Source organism: Parus major, chromosome 1A (genome assembly GCF_001522545.3).
Source record: "Parus major isolate Abel chromosome 1A, Parus_major1.1, whole genome shotgun sequence".
In the NCBI taxonomy this organism is placed as follows: domain Eukaryota; kingdom Metazoa; phylum Chordata; class Aves; order Passeriformes; family Paridae; genus Parus; species Parus major.
This window is the reverse complement of record NC_031773.1, coordinates 46,420,581-46,433,599: the sequence shown is the minus strand read 5'-3', so window position 1 is coordinate 46,433,599 and position 13,019 is coordinate 46,420,581. Positions and strand designations below refer to the sequence as shown.

At 35.0% G+C, this 13,019-nt stretch overlaps 1 protein-coding gene across 22 annotated transcripts in view; it reads right to left on the bottom strand.

Moving 5' to 3' along the window:
• ATF7IP (activating transcription factor 7 interacting protein) overlaps window positions 1-13,019 on the bottom strand; it is an 84,314-nt gene that overhangs the window by 38,050 nt on the left and 33,245 nt on the right. For 18 of the 22 annotated variants that reach the window (XM_015627117.3, XM_019006592.2, XM_019006591.2 and 15 more), the window contains 4 exons: window positions 8,404-9,452; window positions 4,043-4,126; window positions 1,878-2,059; window positions 586-723 (listed from right to left, as the gene is read on the bottom strand). In XM_015627117.3, the coding sequence (XP_015482603.2) occupies window positions 586-723; window positions 1,878-2,059; window positions 4,043-4,126; window positions 8,404-9,445 (1,446 nt within the window). In that variant the 5' untranslated portion in view covers window positions 9,446-9,452. Of the gene's footprint in view, window positions 1-585; window positions 724-1,877; window positions 2,060-4,042; window positions 4,127-8,403; window positions 9,474-13,019 lie in introns of all 22 variants that reach the window. The other 4 variants (XM_015627121.3, XM_015627122.3, XM_015627129.3 and 1 more) reach the window with 2 other exon arrangements.

Sequence of the window (13,019 nt, the reverse complement as noted above, 5' to 3'; positions counted from 1 at the left end):
TCTTGTCAGTTCAAAGTTCTTAGCATTTTGTGATGTTCTTCATGTCACCACTATACATGTATTTTCTATAAAAAAATGCAGGAAAGCACACTGTATTCAATACTAGCTATTTGCTTCCTTGCTAGAACAACTACCACTTACACTCTGGGGAAACAACACGTGATGGATAATGTTTTAAGTCCAGTGGTACTGTGCTCTCCTTTCTGCATGTTCCAATTTTTAAGCAAATTTCCAGCTTCATAAAGACAATAGATATTTTCATACTTTGCATTTTTTGGAAAAATGTGTAAATGGAACAGAAGAGTAGAAAAGAAGTCTACTAACAGCTAATGAATGAGTCTGCCAGATGAAAGACCCACTTGGGTGTTTCTGTATGATAAATTGGTTGCTTCCCTCCCTCTGAGTAGGAAAATAGTTTAACAACTCAAAAAGAACATTAGTATTTGCTGCTTCCTCTATCACCTCCTCCCCTTGCAGAATCAAAATGGTTTCCCTACTGGCAACTGTAGGAACCGTACTACTAAATATTGAGGAAATTATTTTTGAATTTGACCCTAGTATGGAGCTGAATGCACACATACTCACCTGCATTTCAGTAAGCACATTTTTATGCCTCTTGTTGCATTCTACCTTCTCCATTCGGGTTTTCAAGTCTGCCAGAGTCTTGTCAAATACCGCACACTGTAAAGCGGTAAGTTTTTCTTCTAACAGTCTCTGGATAATCTGCAAAATTGTTATATAAAAATAAAACAACAATGCAATCCCAAAATTTGGGGGAATCATCTCTAAAAATATTCTCAACTCTTAACAAATATACTACTATAAACAGAACAATGACAACTTTTGTGCCCTGTCAATCAAATAAATCTACAGTCAGCAATAAGTATGTTGTTGCACAGCTAAGTTTTGACAAAATTTTGGAAAATACAAATGGTTTGACATTAATTCAACAAATTAATTTCCTTACAGTATGATAAGGATATAAAATCTTACTATATATAAAAAGACCCTTAACAACAGAAAGTATTTTTTTGAAGTGCAGTGCTTACATAAATTAATTGTTCTTCAAACTTTTCTGCTTTTGAGAGGGACATTGGCATTCAATGAACAGAAACTTAAGACATTCGACAAAAACTTTTTTCTGACATGTATTTTCCCCTAGCAAAAATGCAGTGTTGCCTTTCTTGGAGAAGCTAATAACATAAGAAGAAAAGACTGGTTTTCACCAAGTTTACATGAAAGTTATTATTTGATGTTCTTCTCCCTTCTATACTGACTGCAGTGTAATACGTTTTCTTAGGAAACAAAAGTAAATAAGCAACTAATGTGGTTCAATTTTGCCATCTTAAATTAATGAAGCTACAACACATGCTAGCTAACGACCTAATAAAAGCACAATTTTTGTTTCTTCAAGACCGTAAATTCCTTGTACAGCAATGGTGCCATCAGGCTATTAACAGCTCTACAAAAATCTGCAAAATGCCAGGTTGATTACACTCTTGCTTGGAGACTGCCTGTATTTAAAAGCTAGGCACATAGTGAAGTGCATCACATACAAACTTCATCATGGTGAAATACATCCTTGACTAACATTTTCAGTCTAAAGTCACACGAGACTTTAAATATTTTATACATTTCAAATATAACTCCTGCAGCATACTTTTCAAATGCTATTTGGTCTCTTCTTAAAAGGAGGGCTATGTAGAACTTTAAGAATTAAGCACCTTTGTTACTTGAATTACATCCAGTGTTTAACCACAAAAAAAAGAGAAAGCGTTTTGGGGCACATAGCACGTGTGGAAGGACTGCTAATTCAAAGACAGTAACACAAGTGACAGGTGTGTGTGTATGTTCTTTGCTCTGCACCTCTAATCTACCTTTTGTAATTTTAGGTCAACATCCTTTCTGGCTGTAATTTTTACTTGGAGTTCTGCTTCATAATCTTCTCCCATGTACCGACGATGTTTAGACTGAACATTGTCCATGTCCTCAGATTTGGAACGCTTTCTTTTTGATGCTTCACCTGGAACCATTAGATACAACTCCTCATGAGGAATTCCTGAAAAAAACCAGGTATTTTCACAATGCCATGATTACTTTGAAGTTGTTCTCAGTTTAAGCTTTCTCATTCTAAACCAGTAGGAATGCCTTTGGAAAAACATACTTGATGACATCGAAGTATAAAACGAATCCTCCTTATGGTATCTCACCATTACTGCTCTGTCAGTGAGTTCTGCTTTGTGATTCACCCAATCACTGCCCCAAATGCAGAATGGTTCTAGTACCACCATTCCCCTCCCCAGAACTTCCCTCCAGTTCTTCCTGTTCCTATCAGCACCATCCTATAATGAAACATGGCTTCTGAGAAGGAAAATAAAACCTTCTCCCAAAAACGGAATCCTCCTCTCAGAATTTCGGCTGAATAAAACTACATCTCGTTTAACTATGCCAGCAATTAACTGTATTTACCTGCCATGAAGTTTTAACTCGTACCTCCAATGCCTGACTGAAAACCCATTCAAACTCTTTTTTCACTTCTTGGTTAAGAAGGAAAGTAAATCTAACAAAAGAACAGGTTCAAAACAGAACTAGATTATAAAAGTCACGTTCATCACAGTGATGGAAGCACAAAAGAACCAAAGAGTCCCCACTCACTCCTACAGCTCCTTGCACTGTGTCCAGAAGGTTCTTGAGGACAGGAGGGACATATGCTTTTAAATAATCTTCAGATTATGTAACAAGGACACAGGGAACTACAGGATTACTAGCCTCACCTCAGTCCTTTGCAACACGATGGAGCAAGTAAGTCTAGGTAGAAATCATCTCTAAGTCTATTAAGAAGGCAGTGATGGGGAATAGAATGGATTTATCAAGGGGAAGGCCTGATAGCCTTCTACAGTGAGACCACTGGCTTGGTGGATGAAAGGAGAGCATATTTAATAATGCTCCTGAAATCCAAACCAACCCCGAATTCTTTATGTATGTCCTAGATAATTGCACTGGCTCAACTGTTGGGCTCCAGGAACCATGATTATAGGCACATAGTCCAGCTGGAGCTCAGTAATGCACACCAGCACGTGCTACTGGTACCAACACTACCATCTTCATTTGTAACCTAGATAATGGGGTAAGAGTATATTTGCAGCAACTTGCAGGGGATACAAAACTGGAAGGAGTGATTTGTACACTCCTGAGTGGTTATGCTGCCATTTGGAGTCACACTGACAAACTGGAGAAATTGGCTAACAAGAACCTCATGAAGTTTAAGAAAAGGAGATACCCAAGTACTACACTTGGGTAGCAATAAAACAATGTACTAGTACAGGCTGGGAAATCACTGGCTGGAAAACACATTTTTAGAAAAGGCCCTGGTGGTCTCCTCGTACATGAAATTAAACATGGGCCAGCAACATGCCATGCAAGAAGGCCAACTTTCTTAGCTGCCAGAGAATAAGTACTGACAGCAGGTCGAGGGAGGTACTTTATTCCCATTTAACCAGGGAATGTGAGCCAGAACCTTGAGTCTTTTGTCCAGTCCTAGGTTTCTAAATACAAAAAAACCATGTGAACATACTGGAGAGAGGGGAGTGTAAAGTCACCAAGATATTTTAGAGATAGGAGCATTCAACAAGAACTGGAATTGTTCAACTGGAGAAGGTCATTAGGGGAGATTTTATCATGTGTGTGAATTACCTGTCAGGCAGAGAATGAGTGAAGAGCAAGACTCTTAGTGGGCAGCAGTGACAGGACAAGAAAAATGGATGCAAATTGAAATACCAGAATTTCTACTCAAACACTTAAAACTTTTTTACTGTGAGGGTGGTCAAACTCTGAGATCAGAACACTGGAAACTTGCGGAATCTTAGTCTGTGGAAATACTCAAAACCTGTCAGGATATGGTTCTGGGCAAACTGCTTTCTAGTTGATCTGTTTTCAGCAGGAGCATTGGATTAGATAATCATCAAAGGTCCCTTCCAAACCTAATGATTCTGTGCTTCTAACACATACAGCCCAGTGAAACAATGGTTTTAACATTACATACTTTTTTCTATTTGTTTATCTTCTTCTTTGTGGGCCTCTTCTTCTTTATCTTCACACTCCTTTTTTTTCTCCCCCTCCACCTCTTCTATAAACAGAAGGAAAAAAATCCATGTGACACTTACTCAGATCTGCTAAAGTCTTGTAACAGTCCTATTTTGACTAATGAATTAAGAAAACTTAGGAGAAAACATGTGAGGGAAGGCAAGAGAATTAAGTATGACAAAAAGGGAATACAGATATGAAACAATAAGGGGATATCCTCAAAACAAAAATTGAACTATCATGCAACACATTAAGACTCACTTCTGAATTTGCTTAACATTTAAAGCAGAATAACTGTACTGTAATTATGAGGGTAAAATGTTTCAGTTACCTCTGAAAAAAAAAAAATATGTATTTTTTAATGTAGATAAAGTTCTCAATAAATTATTTTAGCTCACTTTTCCACTTCGGGAGAAAGTATAAAAAATTTAGTAACAAAATATGTTTCTCTATTTACAATCAGCAACTTCAACCATAACATTAACGGTAGGAAAGGCCTAGATTTAGGTTAACAAACATGAATTTAAATTTGAAGTTTCTTGCTAATACAAAGTATCACAATTTAGGTCTAGTAATTAAAAATTTTACAGTTTAGGAAATGCTTAAATAGAGAAAAATCTGAAGCCACAAAACACACAGAGATAAAAATGGCAGCACTTCCTGAAAAATTTTATGTTCCATGAACTTCCATTATATGTTTCATACATATGTGTATGAAACAAGCTTCCATTATGTACTTCTCTGCTTGCCAAATACAACACATAACTATTGCTTTTAAAACTACAGTAAAATCTATGCAGAATATAACAGAACAAGTAATCACTGTTATGCACATATTGATCTGTCCACTTCTTCCTTTTCCTACACTCATTTTGTTACTACTGCAGTTTACTAGCTTTTCTAAGGAAAGTTCTGATTGCAAAGGTATGTCTGATGCTCTCTTAACATTAAGTCTCCCTTCTATTATGAAGAACATTTGAATGATTTAAAACAAGTTACCTAATAAATCAGAAAAAGGAGAGTCAAAACCCAATAACCTGGCATCATGAGATTTTAATTTTTCTTATCAATGTAAAAAATAATATTCATAATACAAATTCTTCAATCCAAATCTGATTTAAGGTAATAATTTAGCATAATGCCTATGCCACCTGCTTTTTAACACTCAAAGAAAAGCTTCATGTATTTAATTGTTATGAATAAAATAGGGCTCATTTTCCTATAAATCTAAAGGAGAATTGCTAAGTTTGTGACAACTTTTCCCACAACTCAAAGATTTTAATATTCAGATGAAAGACAAATATTCCATGGAAAAATATACATACCAGAATGTCTTTAAAGCATGTTACAAGCTTCAAAGCTAAGTTTTTACTCAGTTCTATATAGAGGACAAGTAATTTCAGGCATGAGAAGGTCCTTTCCTTACTAACTTCCATTACCATGAACAAATCTAGCTCAGTGGTTTAAACATGATGCCCAGCTAAACTCTCAAGTTAAGTAGGAAAAAAAATTCACAACTGGCTATCAGTTTAGTTTTCACTGCTAAGCTGTGATCTCATTATCCTGACACTAGACAGCCAGAAGCAATGACTGCAATCTTGTTAGCCTCCTATGAGCTTGGTGTACCACAGTAAAGTTTTCCTCAGTTTCTTAATTTATTAGAATCATTTTTCACTTGTTTTCTTCCACTGCCATTTTATCAATGTTTCCTCAAAAGTATCTACTATAATCTGGAAATATTTTTATTGAGTGGTGAATCAGTTCTACTCTCTGATCAAACTATGAGTTCTGTACTCAAGTGCACCACTTCATAAATGACCACAATGAGTTTCACCTGCCATATTTGTTCCTCAGTCAATCAGCATTGTAAAATTCTTCTCCACTTCCTCCTATCAGCTAACTCTCACCTCACTAGTCACTAGTACCACTCATTTTAGCCAATTGTTAATTCTGTCACACAGCGCAATCTCTGAAACTCTGAATTTATTTTTCATTCTTCAGCTGATTATTTCCTCCATCAGGACTTTCCATTTTACTGTTTCATTTCCTAAAGTTCTTGGTAAGATGTCACTTGTGTTTGGATATCCACAAGAATTCACATTGTGGCTTCCTTGTCACATGCTTGTTTGCTTACACAAGAAGGCCCAAGGCTTTTTGATATATGATCTTTCATTACAAAAATCTGTGACAACATAGCTATTATAGTTATTAATTACACTTGGGAAAGACATTCTATTAATCTGTACATTTGAATAAACTCTTCTAGTACCATTCTTTCACCGCTGTTTAGCCATGTTGATTTTTATCTGGACTTGTTGAAATCTTACTTCTTAACTGAGCAGTCTGCACTTGTTATTCCAATATAGCATCTTGAAATTATCTCCATATGGTCTCCACAGTTTTAATTTTCATAGATTCTTTCCAAAAGTTACTCTTTATAAGTAAGGTAACTCTACCTGTTTTCTCATACAATTGTTTCCTGACTATGCAACCTCGCTGCTATTATCTTCCTTCCTGGTTAAGGCAGAACATCACAGTGATCAATTTCCACTTCCTGAATAGTCTCAGTTACAGCCAGTTACAGCTGTAAGACTCATAAACTGTTATTAGCCAATAAATAAAACAACTAGTCAGAAAAATCTGTCATGTCACCAAAATTAAGAATCTGAAAAAAGTATTGCTGGATATATTATTTTAAGCTTCTGCCAACTGAAGTCCAGTACTTAATATTCATTTCAATCTTTTTGCTCCATAGCAAATTCTTCTATGACCCCAGAGTGTTTTCTCATTGGGTAAGAGGAAAAAAGTAAACCTAATGGCTTAAATGAGTGAACCCTTAAACTTCAGAGAAAACAAAGGTAACCAATTTATTTGTGATGTTCATTTCATAAAAGGGGCTCCTAACACTACAATTTTGACAAAACTACACACAGCCGCCTTTCCATCTGCTTCCCTCACCTCTAGGAGCTTCTGAAAGACTAAGTGCACAATAATGCTATCACTTTTTCAATCTCATTGACAACAGCTAATGTCTAAATAAGATCTTTAGCAGAAACCATGGAACCTACCTTATCTCTATTGAACTAGCATAATTTAGAGGTAAATACTAGAAAAGGAAGAGTCTAAAACAGGGCTGAAGAGACATACTTATCTCTGTTTCTTTAGCTGTTTTAGAGATTGAAGACTTAGAATGCCACAGTCCCATCATTAGTAAAACAAGATTTGGAAAACTATGGTTACTAACTTTCAATAGACTAAAATGTGAATCTTGTTTAAGCTATGAAATTTCTATTTCTACTACCCAGTCAGCCATATTTAAACACACTTGGGTTAATATGGTCATAATTAATAAAAACTATATAATGGAGGGGTTGGGGAAAAGTGGGGGGGGGGGAAGAAAAAACACAACAAAATAATTCCAACCAAGATAATTTGAAACATCTTTCTCAATTATAGATAAAAGACCAGTGTCAACTGATCTGTAAATTATTAATCTGTTTTATTTTCACAAGTCCAATAGTATAACAATGACTGTCTATTGTCAAAAAGAAAAAAAAGCTTACAAAACTGTATGAAACAGCACACTACAAAGGACATCCTTTCAGTTTAACTTGGAAAAATGTTCTGATAACTACATGGAGATCCCACACTTCACATTTAAAAGTATCCATCACTTGCCATAGTCATCAAAGAAAACTTAGATAAAAATCACTGAGTTAAATGAATAAAAGCTATGATATGCAAACAACACGACACGGATTTTTCATTAAACTCTTCCAATATTCTCTTTCAGTGGGAAAAAAAAAGTTAAAAGAGAATTTGAGGCACACCTGGATTACACGTGTGCTTTCCTTATCATTTATTTTAATGCTTAAGAAAGCTGAAATCCTTTCTTCCCCATGAAAACAGTAAATGAATGCATTTCTGTTCTCCCAAATATTTTTGTTCTGGTCTCTCTGTCAATTACTCATGTTTTCCTCTTTTTCCACTCACTACCTCACCCAAATTGGCACCCACATTTATGGAGTATGAGAAAAACCCCAAAAAAGCAAACCAACAAGAAAACAACAAAAAACTCTAAAACCAAAATCCAAAACAAACAAAAAAACCCTAAACAATCCAAATCTCAAAGATAAGTATTTTTTTTGTGCTAAGCTTTCTTCCTGGGCCTCAAATACCACCCTTGAAAATTAAGACTACATAACATTACTGATGAGTAAAACTGTCTTTTTGAGTTAGAAACCTGCCATAAGTGTCATTCTAAGAAATGAACAAAAATCCCAAACTTGAATGGAAACTAGCAATTTAGAAAATTCTAACCTGGAAGACTTGACTTGTTTGGTAGTATCCCTTCAACGTGTTCCTCCTTCTCATCACAGGGATCCTCTTCATCAGACAGTACTAAGAAAGCCTCTTTTGGCAGACTTTCATTGCTTTCCTGCTTGGATGGTGAACCCAAACAATTGTCTATTTTCTCTTCTAAATCTGGGACTGAGTCATCCCCTGGAAGCAGAGAACTTTTACTAAAACAGCTCAGATCATCTTCAGCAGGGGCTAGTTTTTCCAGAATCGGAATAATGTCATCTGTTTCCATACAGTCAGTATTGTCCAAGATGCTTTCACTTGGCTCATCTACTGCCTTTGAAACAGTGGTTTCTGGAAGTTCTGCACTGCCTTCTTGTTTTTCCAGGTCAGCTTCCATACTGCTAGAGATGGCTGCTTCTCCAACAGTCTCCTCAACAGTTACATCTTCAGTCCTCCTTCCCTCACCAGATGAACTGGAATTAACAGGTAAGTCATTTGTTTCTCCCTTCTCTTCAGAAGAGTCACTAATATCACCAACTGATTTGCTTTCACCTTCCAATGGGATATCATTCTTTTTCTGGTCCAAATGATCTTTTTTATTATTTTCTTCATGGAAGTTATCTTTACTGCTACCAACTCCATTTTCAGCCTCACATTTTACTGCAATGTCAGTATCTTTAGCTTGGTCTGGAGTAACATTTTCTGAAGAGAGCATTAAAGGTTTGGATTCTATGTCACTGGCTATGTTTTCTGCCCTACTTTCAGGGCTTTTGGTCTCACTAATTTCATCACAAGCTGCTCTTTTTTCTTCAGAGTTAACACATAAGTCAACCGTACCATTAATTTCTTTCTTGTCTTCTGTACAGTCTGTATTGCTTAAAAGGGAATTTATATCAGAATCTCCATTCTCATGTTTTCCATTTAACAGTTTCACTTCAGTTGTCTTCAACAGCTCCTCTTTAACCTTATAGACAGCTTCAAGTTGTTGCCGATCACTTACTCTCATTGTTTTTCGTGCTTTAAAGACTTTTCTCTGAGGTTCCTCTGTGCTATCCATCTTAGCCCTTAAAAAAATTCAGAAAGAACTGTGAAGATAAAAATTTATCATTTATTTATTGTCATATTACACTACTACTAAGAAAATCTGTAATGTTTAGCGCATTTTAAAGTAAACCAGCTGAAATGTCACTGACAAACACCTGTCAACACTTAAATTTTATCTGACTTACTAAAAAGTAAATCAAATTTTTTCTATATACTGCACAAACACATTTATGCAAAGGTCATGCTGTAATATTCTAACAACGCATTTTCGACCACTTATCTCATAGAGTTCTATTAAAAACAGGTATTATAATAAGGTAAGAGCCAGCAGCCTCTCTTCTCATAAAATGGTAAAAATAAATGTAAACTGAGAGATCAAGAATATTTCTATCCTTCTAAAAATATTTAATTTAATAAGTTTCAAACAGAATCAATAACTCTGGTAAATGACAAGATTTTTGTAGCAAGTGACTTTTAAGAAATCATATACAAAGAATTCCTCAATGCATCATTAGGATACTTTTTTCTGCATAAAATAAAATAGACTTTCATCCTCCATATCTATACAATGGTTAAATGAACTTGGATTTTTAGGCCACTTTCATTCAGTTTGCAGCAACATTTTACTATTTCTGGCCACAAAAACTACAGGTATTGGAGCACCTTGTTGAGAAACTTCTTCTTTCAAGGAAAACTGGTAGGTTTGCCCTCAGCAGTTATATTCATTCCATCTACCCACACAAGTATTAAGAAAAATAAAAATATTTATAAAAAAGTGTAATAAAAATGTTAGAAAATCTATTTTATCAAATCAAAACACAGAGTTAAATCCAGAGTTACCTAGAAAGCTGTAATTATTTTTCTGAAATACAACAAAAACTGATCTGTTTCCATAAAACAAAACACATCCATAGGGATTTTTAAAATACCTCTTTTCCCCCATGTGGTCTTGCTTAATGGCCTTGTTTTAAAGGATTATATATGAAAAAGTTTAGAAGCAGAAAGCAACCAAGAAAGTTCTTATATCCTAAATATAACTCAACAACTAAGACCTTGAATCAGTTGGTGCTAACCAATTTAGGTCTACTGAAGCCACAAACCATCGTAAAGTTACTCCTACCAAGCATACAGCTTTAAGTTTCTCAAAAGCATGCAAAAATTCTATTAACAAAATTAAAAGAGAAAATAATCAGGCAGGTATCTCAGTATGACTTTTTTTCCCCACAAGGACCAGATAGGCAAACATTTATAACACTGACAAAGCAGAATTATTAGACAAAGGATGCCCTTTAGATACTTAGTATGATTAATTCGTGTCAGCCCCCAATTCATTTTCATTTACAGAGCTAGGAAATTCATTAATAAATTGCATTTTGTCTTATCAGGTGGGATATAAATAATTTTAAAGTTTTTTGGTAAAAGAAATCAGGACTACAACCAACACTAGCTCAGATCAATGACAGTTTTTTGTAATCACAAGTTCAAGAGCATTTGGACAACCCTCTCAGGCAGGTGGAATGATTCTTGGGGTTGTTCTGTTGTACTTCACCCCTGTGTGTCCCTTACAACTCAGGATATTTAACAATTCTGCAATTCTTAGAACCAAGCTGCAAAAATCAGAACACAGATGCCACAGCCTCTAAATAACAATTTGGCTCCACTCCATTTTGTAGCCAACCTTATCTACAAGTTTTATTTAGGCAATGCTAAGAGTGCCTTTTAGCCTTCTCTTCAGCAGACTGAATCTATCAAGCTCCCTCAGCATCTCATTATGGGTCACATGCTTTAGCTCCTATCATTTTGGACTGCTGGATCTTTCCTAGTTCATTTGAAACAACTTTTTTGTGAAGGAAATTATTTAACATTTATCCCTAGCTACAATATTCTACATTGTAAGCTAAGTATATATATTCTAAAGTATGATATGAATTCCACTGTAAACCCCACAGTCATGATGTACCTTACATTACAATTTTAAAACTTATTTTATACTTACTTAACATGACCTGACAAAAACAGGGACAAGAACAAAGGAATTTTTTATATTTCCTTTTAACTTAACACTGAGATTACCTTACACTTTTTTAGTTCTTTTCCACAAAACAATCTAGAATCTTCAGATTTGAGTTACTGATAGTACTTAACACTTCAATTCACACCTCAGGAACAGATGAAGAAATTCTGACAAAAAGTTGTATCAGGTCTATTTATGGACTCTCAATAATACCATTATGACAACTTTTTTGCCATTGTGACCTAAATTTCCTGAACTAGATTGTCTACTACTGCATTGCCACCAGTGGGAGCAAAATATAATACCTACAGAAACACTGATCTGAACCACCACTTTACTTGAAATGAAAAAAGGTTCTCATCACATAACCATTTTCAGTCAGATGACTTATGAACTCCAGGTGAACTGTTAAAGCCTTTCCAGAGCTGTCTACATGCTAAATGCAATTTCTTCATATTCCTTCAGAAGATAATATATTTAATGAAAGAATTTTAGACCTGAGGGTAACAAGAAGAGTGTAAAAATCTCTAGTATTTTGGAAGTGTAAGTGCAGTTTTTGGAAGCTCATCCCTTCCATCTTCCAAAGAACTCAGAATGAAGGACAGACATTTTCACATCATTACAAAAGCATGTACCAGACTGTCATGTAATAGAATACTGACCATCATACTCACATTCCATTCATATAAACCCCTATAACGAACACACATGCTGCTACAGATTTCTATCTTGTAGAGGCAATTTGGAAAAAAAAATCAGGCTTGGCTAACCTTGAACAAGTCCCAGAACTCCTAATAGGTGATCCACTAGTGAGAATCCTCTGGTGGCACAGTACAAGAACAGGGCTCCCACATCAGAATTAAATAGGATAGTTTGATCTCTCAGACTATAGTGTTTTCTTTTATAGGCATTACCCAGACTTTACAAAATATATTACTAAATTTGCAGTCTTACTTTTCCTATGGCCAGAAATACACCACCAGATTAATGTAACATTTACAAATGTCTTAAAATCAAATTTGTAAGTACATCACTTGAATAATCATATAAAGTAAGATATATTAATATTTGCTGTTCTAATTTCCTTAAGTTATCCAAGCAATCTTTCAGGAATATTTTTGAAATAGAGTACATACAAAGAAGATAAAGGACACTTCTTTTTATATTTGCCAAGAAGAGCAGTCTTAAAATATTCAAACATCAGAATCCCTTTACATTGATGCATCCTTACTTTTTTATTAAAATAATAAAATTGGATGAACAAGCTTGAATTGGTAATGCATTTAAAAATTATGTTCGCTTATCTTAGAATGTTATCCAAAAATCTAATTAAAAACAATGCACTTACACAATTCTGGAGAGAACCTGTAGGAAATACATGCTTCTCAAAATTCCATTGTTAAATGGTTATGGGAGTAACTCATGCATGTTTTCCCCGTCAATCCCACAATATTTTGTAACCAAAGAGTACTTGATTAAAACTACCCAAAAAATTTACATGAAAAGCACTGTGACAAAATTATAAGCATAGATGAGATGAACCAGTGTTTCGGGATCAGCTTTTAACAGCGAA